The sequence below is a fragment of the Scardinius erythrophthalmus genome, assembly GCF_964197995.2.
Source record: "Scardinius erythrophthalmus genome assembly, chromosome: 13".
Classification (NCBI taxonomy): domain Eukaryota; kingdom Metazoa; phylum Chordata; class Actinopteri; order Cypriniformes; family Leuciscidae; genus Scardinius; species Scardinius erythrophthalmus.
The window spans coordinates 24,391,955-24,408,601 of record NC_138233.1 but is presented as its reverse complement, the minus strand read 5'-3'; the positions used below and the strand labels follow the sequence as shown (position 1 = coordinate 24,408,601).

Here is a 16,647-nt window from a genome sequence, read left to right as displayed (position 1 = left end):
ATGCATGTCAGCATCACATATTATCATTAAACTTGTAATTTAGCACAGTATACATATTGGTTGTGCATAAGCAATTTAAGTTAAAATGAGCTCCTTTTAATAAGAACTTGCGTAGCAATGACACAAAAGTTGGACCTTAGGATTAAATAACGTACTTAAATCTTTCTTTAAAGTAGTGTTTCTCGAAGTAGTTGGTCTCTATAGATTCTAAGTGGTTTGTATACTAAAAGGGAGTTCGTTCGTTGTAACAAAAGAAAGTGCAAAACATTACTAAGAGTGCAATGAAATATACATGAAGGCATTAGCAGGTAATGCAACTGGATCTGCCTGTAAGAAACAGATCCTGGACAAATAGTGTGGAGGGAATTGGCAGGAGTTGACAGAAGAAAAGGAGACAACACACTATATGAACTTTTCCGGGTTGCGTAGTTTGAAAGAAATTGCAAAAGTTTAGTGATCGTTTATGGATCATGACTGAATTTAAGGCACACATTTTCAGTACGCAAAACCCCTAAAAGAATGTTAACTCAAATGCCACTCAAACCAGCAACTGTAAGGAGCAAACAATCATCTAGGGACCGTTTACACAAAAACAGAAAACTTGATATGCGTTTTGACCGTTCATTTACACGACAACTGCGTTTTGGGGCCTGAAAACACAAACATTTGAAAGGTGCAAGTTTTTGAGAGCGATACCATTATCTCTTTGTGTAAACTACAAAAACGAATTGGTGAAAACTGTGACGTCATGTGCATGCGTTTTGCGTGTTCAGTCTATAGCCACGTAGTGTTTCTTTACAAAGTGACATCGCCAACTACTGGCCTGGCATGAATAATACAGCGTTTTTAGTCTTTTCGTGGATCCGTGTGAACGGGTATCGTTTTGACAATGTTGTCGTCTGTATGTGAAAAACGCAATTTCTTAGTTCAGTGGTCAAAATATAATTGAAATCACACTTATCTACAAATTTTTTTTTTTTTTTTAAATTGTAGCGTCTGTGAGTTCAATATATCATTAGAATTAATACTTATGATATTTGTGGGTCAGACTGATCCATGGTTAGTTTTAATACATTTGACCAAGAATCACACTGGAAAAAGTAGCAAACAGATCACAACTACGGTGGCCGAGAGGTGCAAAACAAATCACAATTCAGAAAACACAACGACAATTTAGAAAACAAAATAATTCAGAAAACACAACGATTTGTTTCTACCGGTACTTCCAGACAATATCGCTTGATTCCGGTTCTGGCTTGATTGACAGGTATCTCGTCCATTCAGCGATAAGTACATCATTCTCAAAATATACCTTTTCCGTTTTTTTCTGAATTGTCGCTGTGTTTTCTGAAATGTCGTTGTGTTTTCTGAATTGTCGTTGTGTTTTCTGAATTGTTATTTTGTTTTCTAAATTGTCGTTGTGTTTTCTGAATTATTTTGTTTTCTGAATTATTTTGTTTTTGTAATTGTGATTTGTTTTGCACCTCTCGGCCACCGTACGCAACAGTATTGTATTCTAACAAAATGATGCTGGTCAGTCTTTTTTAATTACATAATTCAATTGTTTTGTCAATGTCCATTTTTTCCTCATATTAATATCTTAGTATTTCATAATTATGACTTTTTATGTCATCATTTTGAATTTTTGCCGTATTTATTATGTAGTATCTCATAATTTCCACTTTTATGTTCAATTTACATTTCTATTAACATTTATTTGCATAGGCCTTTTCACAATACATATTGTTTCAAAGCAGCTTTACTGAAAATGCATGTGTCTGCATTACAATTTAGAGTTATCTGTTATCAGAGCTGACTGTCAAAATAATGTCCACATGTTAGAAATGTTCTAAGATAATACAAATCATGCAGTTAGCTAACATGTATTCATTTTAGGCAGAAACAGCTTATTACAGCAATTATTACAAGTTGTGACCATAATGATTAACATATAGAACGTTTGGCAGTTGTGTATGTTGATTCAGAATCGGCATCATCTGACTTTATATTATAATTTTTAGTTATCAAAGCATGTTTTATTTTTCTTATGTGGAGGATTTTGACATTGTTTATGTCATGTCACTCCCGTGCACTAGGTGGCAGTAAGTAACTAAAGATTGAGCTTAAATACACGGCGAATGACAAGCTAGCATGGCGTCCTCATACTATCAGGAGATGCAGGAGGTTTTCAGGAATAACAATAAAAGCAGAGAGTTCCCGGCTCACAGCGCTAAAGTGCATTCGGTTGCCTGGAGCTGTGATGGGAAACGTCTGGCGTCCGGATCATTTGACAAAACCGCCAGCGTGTTTGTCCTGGAAAAAGATCGACTGGTGAGGTTTATCATCTCCATCATCTGCAATGCACCCTGAATTATACAAGTGACTCATACATGTAGATCATCGTTATTATTGGTATTTAAACGACGTTTTTGCAGTCTTGAACAGTTCTCAAATCCATGATCGATCTCCATCATTTCTGTTATTTTGATTAGCCTTTTTTAAAGGGATAGTTCACCCCAAAATGAAAAATTCTGTCATCATTTAACGTTACTCGCCCTCATGTCGTTCCAAACCCGTAAGACTTTCGTTCATCTTCGGAACACAAATGAAGATCTTTTTGATGAAATCTGAGAGATTTCTGTTCCTCCATTGACAGCTACGCAACTACCACTTTAAACTACGCTTCTAAAAGAGATCGTAAAACTAATCCATATGAATTGTTTGTGCACTTTTGTCCAAATTTTGTAGAGACTCGATCGCTTTATACGATGAACAGGTTGAATTTAGGCTTTTATTCACATATAAACATAGATCAGCGAACATAAACAAGCTGAAGTGGACCCGTTTGACGCTCGAGATCAAACCTCAAAAAGCTCTCATATTTCATCAAAATAAATTTTATTTATGTCCTGAAGATGAACGAAAGTCTTACTGGTTTGGAACGACACGAGGGTGAGTAAATGATGACAGAATTTTCATTTTTTGCTGAATTATTTCTTTAAGTAATACCACGTGACAACGGTAGCTACTTTCATTTAGGTCAGCTGTGTTTACGATGGCAATTTATTTGATTAAACATGAGCTTGCTCACCCATGAATCTATATTCCATGCATCAGGTGAAGGAAAACAATTACAGAGGACATGGAGACAGTGTGGATCAGCTGTGCTGGCATCCCACAAACCCTGATCTGTTCGTCACTGCATCCGGAGACAAGACCATCCGCATCTGGGACGTACGGACCACCAAATGCATGGCCACGGTCAGCACGAAAGGTGAACCTCTAAACCTTATCTCGGTCGCATCTTTTGTTCTCATGAGATATTTATTAATCTGTGAGATATTGTCTGACAACTTTCAGGGGAGAATATCAACATATGTTGGAGTCCTGATGGTCAGACAATTGCTGTAGGCAACAAGGATGATGTTGTAACTTTCATTGATGCCAAGACGCACCGTCCTCGTGGTGAGGAACAGTTCAAGTTTGAGGTCAATGAGATCTCCTGGAATAATGACAACGACATGTTCTTCCTGACCAACGGCAATGGCTGTATCAATATATTAAGGTATGTTTATCTGTAGTTTTACTAATAGGCCGTATTGTACTAATGGGAACTCAAACGTCATGTTTCTCTCTCTTTTTCAGTTACCCTGAACTGAAGCTCATACAGTCAATTAATGCCCATCCGTCCAACTGCATCTGCATTAAATTTGATCCCACTGGCAAGTATTTTGCCACCGGAAGTGCAGATGCCCTGGTCAGCCTGTGGGATGTGGAGGAGCTGGTGTGTGTTCGCTGCTTCTCCAGGTCAGCTGATCAGAATTTAGATTTTTTTTTTCTCATAATTTTGACTGTCATAATTGTGACTTTTTATCTCATAATTTTCACTTTTTTTCCCCACTCATAATTTTGACTTAGTATCTCATTCCTCCAGGTCAGTTGATGCAGTTAACTAAAACTATTAAAAACAGTATTTTTTTTTTTAAATAAATCTGAAATAATATATACATTTTATTATTTTTATCACATTTACACATACACACACACACACACACACACACACACACACACACACACACACACACACACACACACACACACACACATATATATGACTTAAAATGGAAATGAAAACAGAAAATATTTAAATAAAAGCTCATTCAAATAATGATTTAATCCTGTATATAAATAATATACAGTTTATTATATAAATACTAAAATAACACTGGGCTGATGTTATGGTGTATTTACTTTATTATTGTTACCTATGAACAATTAGAAACTGAAACACGTAAATGATTGAATGCAATTCATCTTGTAATAAAATATATTGTGATTCATTACCTTTTTTCAAATACAAATGTCCCCAAAAGAATACTTTTGTCGACATGTTTTATCTAATACGATAAAGTTCTCAATCTGTTCATTTCACATCTTCATATCCATGTCCATGTTCAATTGTCCCGCCTTGTATTTTAGACATTTTTAATATAAATTACAATCAAATAATAATGTTTGCACACTCAATGCAGTATATTTGTTTTACAAAGAACAATTATTAAACTATTATTATTATTTCTTGCACTATAAGCACGGTGCTTACGGTAAAATGTTTTTCGCTACAATATCCCCATGAAAAATATCACGATACTAAGCTGTATTGATTTATCAGCAGTCAAGCTCATTGTAATGTGTTATTTGTATTATAGTCTTATATTATATAAAGTCATATTTCCATTCTGAATCCCATAGACTAGACTGGCCTGTGCGGACGCTCAGTTTCAGTCATGATGGTAAAATGCTGGCGTCAGCCTCTGAGGACCATTTCATTGACATCGCTGAAGTAGAGACAGGTGAGCAGATACATTTTGAAATGATCATAAAAGCTTGAATTGTGTTTTACCAACGTCTTCATGTTTGTTGCTGTGTGTTATTTCTGTAGGTGAGAAACTCTGGGAGATTCAGTGCGAGTCTCCAACCTTCACTGTAGCGTGGCATCCGAAAAGACCCCTGCTGGCGTACGCCTGCGATGATAAAGAGGGCAAATACGACAGCAACCGAGAGGCAGGGACCGTCAAGCTCTTTGGACTTCCCAATGACTCTTAAGAACCAGTGTTTTTAGGTTGTTGTTTTTTTTTCTTCAGGCCTCATTTGAGGTTTAATGAATAGTTTGTTTGATTGACTTACTTTGTATTAGATTCTGACTTATTTTGAAGCAAAAGCTGTAAATAGATCAAAGATATTGTGATGTTCTCTCATATTACTTGATGAGTTCCTGAATGATCAAGCTCGAAATTACAAGTATAAATAACTACTGCCTGCAGCTCATCTTCAGATCATAAGAATGATCAACTTTTTCCAAAAAAATTGCACTGTGCATGTTATCATGTCTGTGTAGAGGACTTGAAAATCATTTGACTCGAAGCACATGTTGTTTCCATGATTGACCATTTTGGGAATCTTGACATTCTTTTGTTCAAATGCACATCTCGTACCTCCAGTTTTAGAAATGACCAGCAGAGGGCATCATAAGCTCAAAGAGGCAAGGCACGGCAATACTGTCCAACAGGCATTTTTTTGTTTTCTTTTTTTACTGAAATAAACTTATTGTATTTTTTAATGAAAATTGTTTCATGTTTTGTGTGTTTATGATTTTATGGTAAACAAAAGCCTTCGCTGGAAAATATGAAGCACCATATCTTAATGTGAGAGTGAGAACAAGAAAAAAAAACTGAAATGGAAAAATGTTGTTTTTTTGGACCTTTACTTGTCAATTCAATTATGAATTGTCCACAAGCTATATTTATTTATTAATTATGTGAAGAAACAGTATTAGATTATTGGGAATTATTAGAAGAGCATCCTGATCTTATCAGAGTCGAGTGATCTAGCAGAATGCTGTAGGCCTATGTCTATATGCCATATCATAATGGCAAGTTAAATATTAAGCCTGTCTCTGATATCACTACATACTAGACAAGTTGTTAGTTAAACATGTTAATTGCATTTTCAGGTAAAAAGTGTTGCAATTTTAGAAGATCAGCGTGGATAGATTTGTCTCCGGAGGTCGTGATTTTGCCAAGCAAAGACATGGGTTGCGTCCGAAATCGCATACTCTCTTGAGTAGCTTATTTTTTAATTAGTAATTAATTCGTGAGTGCTAAAAAAAAGTAGGTTTTATGTTGTATGAATGTATGCATGCCTGTAATTTGGACGCAGCCTACTAACATTCGCCATGTTGTCATTAACACGTGACCATACAGCGTCAGTTACTTTTTACAGTCTATGGTTGCGTCGCGTCACTGTCATTCATGTATCTTCTGGAATTTTTTATTTGCCAGGCTATATCCCGTGGCCTCATGGGATAGTAAGGTTTCCATCGTACTATGCACACTTCAGAATCTCGCCAGAAGTAAGTCATCCCAGTACTTTTTGCCTACTCTCTTAATTCGGACATAGGGCTGCTTACAAGCTAGGGCCTGACAATTGCTGAACTTATTTTGATGAGTTAAAGCAATGTAAAAACATGCTGTCATAACTTATTGATCATATCATTTTTTACAGTGTTCTTTTGTCACATAGCCTACTGTTTTTCACCTACTATATAGGGAAGTATGCAATTTCGGATGCAGCCTTTAACCTTTAAAGGGTAAGTTCGGTATTTTACACTTAAAGCCCTGTTTACAGATCGTTTCTGATGAAATAGAACGGTTAAGATTAAAATTTGGACACATGCTGCTGTCCCGAGAATTTTAGGTTTCTTTCGCTTTCCCCAAAACCTCTAGAATGGGTGTATAGGTGCACTGGAACAATACTTCATAAAACGCATTAAACTTTCGTTTACAAAGACCTGAAACTCACCGAGTGCTCAGGGGTGTTCACTGATATGCTCACACAAAAATCGCTGCAAAAGATGCTTTCCAACAGGTGTTTTACCATTCGTTGTAAAACTGTGGATCTATTTTTCCAAACGTCTCACACCCGTAGATTCTTCCGTTGAGAGCTTGAATAATAGACACTCCAGCCCAGTTGGTGGCGATAATGCACCTTTGCCAATTGCAAGCAAACCGCTGGCATTTCATTGCATACACTGAAGAAGCAGAAGAAGAAGCGGCGGAGTAATACCGTACCTCACACAGCACATTCAATACAAGTCAATGGAGTTGGACAAAAACTACGATAAAACACCTGTTGGAAAGCATCTTCTGCAGCGATTTTTGTGTGAGCATATCAGTGAACACCCCTGACCACTCGGTGAGTTTCACGTCTTTGTAAACGAAAGTTTAATGCGTTTTATGAAGGAGTGTTCGAGTGCACCTATACACCCATTCTAGAGGTTTTGGGGAAAGCGAAATAAACCTAAAATTCTCGGGACAGCAGCATGTGTCCAAATTTTAATCTTAACCGTTCTATTTCATAAGAAACGATCTGTAAACAGGGCTTTAAGTGTAAAATACCGAACTTGTCCTTTAACAACATCTTTTGTTGATCCTGGAACAACATTCCTGTCCAAAAATATAGTCCTCCTAATCATATACCTATGCCCCTAACAAACAACCTATAATGTTTCTCTAAAATCAGAGGGAAATGATACATACGCGCAGGGTGCGATTTGTGAAAAAAACAGAGGGGGGGATGTTTTGAAACATTTTTATTCATAAAAATAAACCATGAGAACATGAACTTCATTCACTGCATTTGCTGCTCTGGACCCTTATTTGTTCCCAGCTAGCTAGCTAGAGTTTTCGCGCTGAAAAATTAGGCTACATAAATATTTAGGCTACTTGGTGACATTCTGAAAAGCCGTACATGGATCAAAGCTAATGGACAGGATCAGATAAATATACTATAATATAGATAATAAACTTTAAAAATATTTATTTTGTTTAAAAAATATTCTATATTCTAAAACCTTGTTGAATTAGAGTTGTAGCCTACTAGGCCTACTCCTAGGCCATCCAAAGTTCATCCAAAGTTCATTCATGTTTATTTTCTGTGTTCATCATTGTCCACGTTTTTTTTTTTTTTTTTTTTTTTTTTTTTTTACATTTCTTCATTCGGATCCATTTGCGATCCATTTCATTCTGAATAAACAAACAAGACAGTTACCATGATTTGTCCTTGTTGCATTATTAATTAAGATAATAATTAATAAATGCACGCACAATTATCCGTGAACTTGATAAATGTTGCAGATATGTTTTACTATGCACAAACAAATGCCTTTCAACTTGTGTGTAAAATTCAGAAGCAGTAAATGAATGTGCAGAAATTTGTACAGAGATTCTGTAGGCCTACTATGTGTTGTAGCCTAGCCATTAAATAATAAATTTAATAAATAAATAACTAAATAAATTTAGTTGCATATTTGTTAAAATATTATAATGTTTTTTTTGTTTTTTTTTTTCATCTATGTTGATTATGAAAAGTGAACAGCACGAAGATAGGATGTGCAGTATATCGGGAGACTTGGAGTGGGTCAGACATGATTTTGACCACTTCATTAAGTTTTGTTTTGTAGAAAGCCTTTCTTTAAAGTGAATTTCGTTTTGTATAAATTGTATCTTAATTTTAATACATTTTTCATCAACGAATTGCATGTATTTAAGAAGCAAATATAGCAGACATAGGCTATAGGCTAATCATGGAGGCGCCCGCGCGCCCCGGTCACTTGCACTGCGCATCTCATCATAAATTAACCGAAACTCAGTGTATGCCTCACACAGAGAATATTAAGAAATATATCTAAAGAAAGCTTGAAATGTCTTTAAACGAAACAATTTAAAACGAAAAGAAATAGGCAACACTCTGATGTAATTCATGCATTTCTCCATATATGTGCATTCACTACGGAGATGGCGATCGTCAACTTCATCTTTGCTTCATCTCAACTTCCCTGGCGCCACCTGGTTATAACGGCCCACGTATTAAAAAAAATGTGTGTAAAACTTCTCTCTCTGGACGGGTTTAAATCGGGCTCGGGCTCATGATTACAGTTAACGTGTCGGGCAGGGCCGACAAAGTCAATTCGCCTCATTCGGGCTTCGCGTCTACCGCGCCGCAGGACCTCTAGACGCGCGTAAACGCGTCTTTACATTGAAATCACTCGCGCCAGAAACTCAAGAGTGAGTGAGTAATCAAAAAACCTTTGCGTTTAGTCTCAATTGAGTAAAACACCGTATGTGTAACTTCGGCCATTCTCAGTGGTGTGACTGGGACACTAACCCTGCTTGTCATCATAGAAACAGATAATCAGATTGTGATTTTTATTCCCGCTTCAGTAACATGCTGAATATGCGGCGTAAAAAAAGACCTGCAGCCGTCTCGCAAGTGTTGATAGGCTATTACTCGTGAGGTGTAACCAATCATATAGCGCCGTGGGCGGGAAATTGAGCAAGTCTTCAGAGTGGTGATAGAGGCTGCGCGGAGCCAGTCAAAGTAGCGCATTTTAAAATAAAATGGACTTTAATCAAACCACGGATCCGTGATAAGTTTTGTGATCCGCCTCGCCACTAGTGTAGTAGCACTGATCACTTTGAGGGGGGGATAAATTTATCCCCACTGGGGATAAAAATAATTAAGCAGAGGCAGGGATACATTGACCAGAAAGGGGGAAATCCCACGCATCCCCCCCGGCAAATCGCACCCTGCATACGCGTATAAGATTATGTTGAAGCATCTAACCCTGATTGTAAGCCTAAACTTGACATTAACTTTGAACCTATCCCTCAAATCTGATTGGTTGATTGAAATGTTGTTCCAGGATCAACAAGGATGGTGATCCAAGAACATGCTTGGTGAAATCCCATTCTACCCAATTTGGTGTAGAGCCACCGTGGAGCAAAACAGCATTAGTCTGTTAGACTTGGAGCAGTGTCCAGTCAGCAGGGAATAGTCAGTGAGATTAGGTACAACCCCCCATCATTAATCTTTGTCCGTTGTGACAGATTTACACAGCGCGCTCGTCCTCCCTGCCCACTTAAGGAGTCTCTAGTCTGGCTGGTGGCAGCTGTCCTCACCCTTCTCTGGTGACTCACCTCAGCAGGCTCCAGGGTGGCTCACTTTCTACAGGCGTCCTTCGATTGATGCTTAATTATATTTTATTTCATTTAGCAGAGGTCATTTCCCTTGTGATGTCTAGTTTCCATGGCTTTGGCCCATCACCATTATTTTCATCCTCTTGTTTATGGTTGAGGATTTAAATCTTTATCTGGGAGTTGTTCATTATTTCGTTAACATGATTTAGATTAGGGAACACATTCATTATTTACTATTGGAGTTTTCCCTCAATGAAGTCCTTATTATTATTGATAGTAAGGTAGTTAAGTTTAGGTAGGGGTAGGTTTAGGAAAATGGTCATGCAGAATAAGGCATTAAAGGTGCTGTAAGTGATGCAACGTGTTTTTTAGGCCAAAACATTTTTTGTCACATACAGCAAACATCTCCTCACTATCCGCTAGCTGCCTGTCCCCTGAACACACTGTAAAAAAACGCGGTCTCTCTAGACACCACAGCCTCCACAAACGGCAACAAAAACAAACTGGGCTCACCCGCACCACGAAACATAATAAACAGAGTTCCAGCCAATAACCGACAAGAAGTATTGGAGGGTGGGGTTTGGGGAGTTAATGCGCGTGCACATGAAATGGGTGTGGAGCGTGTGGAGGAGAGAGAAGCATAAAGAGGGAAGTTTGAACTATGGCCGAAACACGACCAAAGAGACGACGTTCCGATGAACAAATTGCAAAGAAGAGGGACAAGGATGTAGCCTGGGAAAACCCAGACTACTTCCGGCGAATTTTCATTCTCTCTCCAGGATAGTCTGGAGAAGAGCCCATTCAAACTCATTTCTGTGCCGCCGAAATCGCGGCACCAATCAGAAATGTTTGGGGAGGGATTTACATGATGACGACAGCGCAGCGACGCTGAAGGAGTTCTCACGCACACGCAGTGAAAAATACATTGCGGAGCAGAGAGGAGACTGACAACACGCTGGCAGACAGGACAGAGCAGCCTACTTTTCGGTTACGTTTGATATTAAACATATTAAACAAAGTCTCAGCTTTCAAATTTGGTAATTTTTTTAAAGAAATTTAAGCAATAAATACCGTTTTGTTGCTCTTTAATGTGCCGTGACAGATCGCTGTAGAGCATCAGTTAAAGCTGTTCTTGTGAACCGATCATCTCTTCCTTCTAGTTAATTTATAGCCTCAAATAAACATGAACAAACATAAGAAGGAATGTTGTTTTAACCACGGAAAGGCGTCAGTACACTCCATTTTTAAAGTTGAAATCTATGTTAATCTACTCTCCTGACTGCTTTGTCGGACAAAATGGCGGATGGCGAAGTATGATTGGTCAGATCACTTGTCAATCAAGCTGAGCTACGCCGGTTGGTGACGCCCCTTTGGAAATGATTTGTCTACATAGCTTCTCCAGACCCTACACTCAGTTTCAACTGAGAAGGGTCTGGTTTTAACCAGGCTAACAAGGATGAGGAACGCACAAAGTCCCGAATTTACATCGGAAAAACCTTTAAAAGGTGGCGAATGGCGAAGGCAGAAGTTGAAAGTTGAAAAACCATCAATGCAAGTGAATGGGAGAAAATAATTATTTTCTGGTCCCGTTTGAATTGTGCCATGAATGTGAACATATGTTGTCTGTGAATTTTTTATATAACTTTTCGTGTAAAGAATGATACAATTTAGCGGGTAGAAGTTTGATACGGTTAGACTTTGTGTGAGAGCACTTTGTGGACTACAACTCTCGACGCGTTTGAAACGTCAACACCACTAGCACACGGACTAGCTCACGGATCCCGCTAAACATGGCTGTGTCTTTGGTGCACTTCACCGCCTTCTTTCAGGGAGAGGACAAAATCGTTGAGGTTGGCGAAAACCACGGGTAAGTCAACTTTATGGGGTGACGTCACATAGGCGACATGTAGTCTTTCTCGTTATGTCTTTTCCACAACTGCTAGCCGAAGAATCATACCATATACTGTCAAACTCGTAACATGAAAAGTTATATAAAAAATTCACAGACAACATATGTTCACATTCATGGCACAATTCAAACGGGACCAGAAAATAATTATTTTCTCCCATTCACTTGCATTGACGGTTTTTCAACTTTGAGGTCCAGCGGGGTTTTGCGGAAGGGGCGGGACTTACCAGCTGTAGGGCGACAATTTGTGTGAACGATTGTTTTCATCCACTGTTTGTTATGAATTTGAATGTTCATTTATAGGCTATTGACAACTTTGACTAAATTTGTTTACGACGCCGCCGTTGTTTATGCTCACTGGGAAACGCAGTCTTTGCAACTAACTCCCCAAACCCCACCCTCCAATACTTCTTGTCGGTTATTGGCTGGAACTCTGTTTATTTTGTTCATGCTATTATTGCGTCCTTGTATGGGAGCTATTTATAACCTCAGGTGGCGAGACGATTTTAAGATAATGTTTCTCTTTTTCTGCATTCTGTTCTGCAATATATAAAAGCATTTATCTAACTTGGCGACATTACACATTGAATGAAGTATCAGTAAAACTTAACTTTGTTTGTAGTAACTATTTGGACTTTCCTTTATGCCGGAAGGGAGGGGAGGAGGGAGGAGACGGGATGAGGAGGAGGGAGGGTCTAGCTAGCCTCCGTTTTGTTTGACAACAATTAGAATGTCAACAAGAAGTAACGTCTCCCGGGATCGCTTACAGCACCTTTAATGTGCTTTATAAGTACAAATGAACAACCAATAGTATGCATGCTAATAGTTAATAGTGAATATGTGTTCCCTAAACTGAAGTGTTAATTCTGGTCTTTGAATTTGATTGGATGAGCAACAATTTTTTGTCGTTGTTTTGTTCTGTTGTCATAGACGGATCATCTTTGTGTTATGTGCTCGAATAATCTGGAATATATCTTATTGGTTGGAAACAAAGGTCCAATCACTGCTTACATTTTATAGAAAACGTTGGAGCCTATATTGAAAGTTGTTGGATGACTTTAATGTAATGTTGATTTTTTTAATGGGGAAAATCTTAATCCAGAAATGTAAGAGTATGTTATTATTTCTCATTACTTGAAATACATTATTTCTCGGTAATCAAAAAAATATTTTGTTTGTAATTATTTCTCATTTCTTTCTTAGAGTAAACAGGCCTGAACATTTGCTGGAATTATAAGAGACTTTAATTTTCTGGAAGATGAATGACAACCCCTCTTTTTCATTAGTTTACTTTTTTATTTTCCTCCCCAATTTTATTGGTGTGCCTTGCTTTATTATTCATTTATTTGGACTTATGAATACCATTATTGATATATGTTTATTATGTTCAATTACAAAAACAAAAACAACATTACCCAGTAACAAGAGCATAAAAGTGTTGTTAAAGAATTTTATACATTTTAGCACTGTCCAAGCTTACAATTTTAGCATTTTACAATGAGTTCAGTTTACAGAAATGAAATAATAAACATTGATTGGACATTTAATTTATGTGGTTCTAAACTAGAAAATCCTTCTTGGATATACATTTATTTAACAGTTATTTAGATGAGCTTCTCTGATCAATTTTAGGCCTACATAACCTATCTTTAATATGACTAAAGATGTTTGGTTCATGTTTTCCTCAAGTAAGGACGATGTTGCAGAACATCTAGTAATCTGCTTAATTTTGTAAGAACATTTACATTTTTGATGTAGGTACTAGTTTTAAAATTGTTTAACATTTGCATATTGTATAAGAATGAGTCATAATTTTAATATGGTTATACAATCAGATGATAAGAGTGTTTGCATTTAAATGAACTCAGATTTATTAAGAATAGAAGAATTATCTTGTTAAATGAACAGCTACCAGTGATAAAATAAATGAAATCTCTTAAAATAACTTAAATTTACTGCATTTTATCAGGACTGCTGACATGAGGATGATTAATGTGTGTGTTTATTGATATTGATCATATAGTTTTATTGTGTTTAGGATCTATAGTAAGAATGCATTTATTGGCCAAGATGCATAAAGCCTAATGTTTCTTTTAACTACTATTTTTCTATGCTTCAGGTAACAGTGGAATTGTGTTCACGTTGTCATATGCCATTAAACACCATTGGTTAAACACATGCAGAACGCACACAAACACACAAATTAAGAGGCAGAAGTGAAATGCTTTCTGCTTTTCTCTGCTAAAATGACACGACACATTTTGGTATCTCCCCTAATTTCCATTTCAATAGATAGAGCTTCCAGGTCCCTTATGAGACTCTCTCAGTCCCTCAGGTCTTAATGGATTAGTTTCTTCACCAGCCATATTATTGGCTTTCGTTGCTCTTCCAATTTGTCTTTCAGTCTTTGCTCCAGTAATTTATGGGGCTTGATGTGAAACAAAACATTTTTGACATGCAATTTATTAGCATTCAGTAACCTTTGCTGTTCAACAATTCAGGCTCTCTGAACATTTTTTATTTTTTTTTTGCAGCTTTTGAATGAATAAAATTTGCAATTCACATGCAGGTGCAATATTTTATGCTTAGACACTTTCCTGCATTATTTCTGCTAAAATATTCAGATTGAACTACATTTCTTAATATCAGGATGTTTCTTGTTTCTTTTAAATATGTGCAAAGTTTAACTAGTTAGCAAGCCTGACCAGTGTTGGGTAAGTTATTCCCCCCAAAATAATGAATTACTAGCTACTAATTACATCTTCAACAATGTAATTAGATTACTTTACTAATTAGAGTACATTACATTACTTATTTCTAATTACTTTCTAAATCCAATAGGGACAATCACATGAAGTAACAAACACAAAACCTGTCATCAGATTCTGACAGTCACATATGAGCATGATATATATATAAACGTGAGTGGGTTTCGGTGAGCAAGTCCCACGTCAGCATTTGCTCATGAAATTCAGTCATAACCTTGCCTAATACATTTCAGGAAATCAGTGGGAGTTTTAAGACAAAGATATGAGACATCCATCCACTAGCACTCCCTTTTTTTGTGCTAGACAGACTATAGTCTTGTTAGCTCTTTATTTAAATTCACAAAAACATTAAAACATTTTTATAAAGTATTTTTATTTGCCATTTCCAAAAATTCATTGAGGTTTATTAATGTAACAGATTTACATTTATTTGGTTTAACAGATGTTTATTACAAAACATGCAATAAGAAACTCATTCTATATATTCTCCACACTCGTACCGTGGATCAAAACCTCAGATGATTGAATGCTTCTCAACAAACTTTTTTTTTTCTGATAGCATTTCAACTTTATCATTCACATATGACAGGCATTTATGTGATGACAGGTGGCCGAAACTAGATTTAAGTCTGTTACACAGTAAAGCAAACTTACTATGCATGAAAATAATGAAAATAAATGGTATTGCTTGATGCTGACAACTTACTCGACCACTTGTTTCAAACTTTTTGAAGTTTGAAACATGAAAGCCTGTTCAGATTGGAAGTATTATTTTAAGTATTAGCTATAAATATCATCCAGTATTGTGCCTCAGGATGAACAGAAACATATAGGGCTTTTTGATGTCTGTGGCACACTTTTGTTTTTCTCCATAGCAGTTTTAAGATATGTATCATAATCAAACATATTTTTCTGACCAGATGAAGCTGAAATTTTGCAGTGTGGTTTAATCTGAGGTTAATATAGTTGTTTATTCTGATGCAGTAAACAGTTGACTAAACTAAAGTTCCCTTTCAGTCACTCACGTTAAACATAGTCGAAGTGTCGACTGATTGGGATCACGCTTAGGGAGCCTGTCATCTTTGAGTATTGTTAAAACGAGCCAATGCACATTGGCTTGCGTGAATTGCATCACACGCTCCGCCCCACAGCGCGGGTATAAATACGGAAGTGGATGCACGGAGACGATCGGTGTCGATGTCTCTGAAGAGTGTTGTTGTTTTACAATGAGTGAGTGTATCTGTGTTCTTCTGGAAGGCTCTCCCAGTGCTGGTGTTTGGTGGTGTTACACTGCCCCAGTACATTTCTTCCCTGAAGTGCATGAGGAGCTTACTAGGTTGTGGACGGCACCTTTCTCTGCCAGAAACCGCCTAAGTAGTTCCTCCCCTAAGGCCTGTAAGTTCTCGTCCGTCCTTACGGGCAAGGCTTACAAAGCCTGTGGGCAAGCCGCCTCCTTTCTGCATGCCATGGAACTGCTTCAGGTCCACCAGGCCTCAGCACTCATGAACATGCACAAGGATAGCTCAGACCGTGAGCTCATGGGTGAGCTCCGCACTGCAACCGACCTCAACCTCTGGGGCACAAAGGTTGCAGCTCACGTGATCGGTCTGGCGATGTCCACCTTAGTGGTCCAGGTTGGGCCATCTCTGGTTAGGACAAGGTTAGATTCCTGGACTCCCCCATATCACAGGTTGGGCTATTCGGCGACGCGGTGGAGAACTTCACCCAACAGTTCTCTGCTGCCCAGAAGCAGACAGAGGCCATCCGGCACATCCTGCCCCCGCGGCCCGCTGCTGCCTCCACCCATCCGCCTGGGGCAGATCCTCTGCCTGCTCGTCGCCGAGGGCGTCCATCTGCCGCCGCCTCTGCTCCTGCTGGGCCACCGCAGCAGCCTCCACCCAGGCCTCCTGGCCTCTGCCCATTTTCAGCGCTA

At 37.9% G+C, this 16,647-nt stretch overlaps 1 protein-coding gene across 1 annotated transcript; it reads left to right on the top strand.

Annotated features, from left to right (window-relative positions):
- Positions 1 to 2,095: 2,095 nt before the first annotated feature.
- Positions 2,096 to 5,716, top strand: thoc3 (THO complex 3). The gene is made up of 6 exons (XM_081382822.1): positions 2,096 to 2,331; positions 3,118 to 3,274; positions 3,361 to 3,565; positions 3,646 to 3,807; positions 4,753 to 4,853; positions 4,943 to 5,716. The coding sequence occupies exons 1-6, from the start codon at positions 2,152 to 2,154 to the stop codon at positions 5,104 to 5,106; spliced, it is 969 nt and encodes a 322-aa protein (XP_081238948.1). The 5' UTR covers positions 2,096 to 2,151; the 3' UTR covers positions 5,107 to 5,716.
- Positions 5,717 to 16,647: the final 10,931 nt, after the last annotated feature.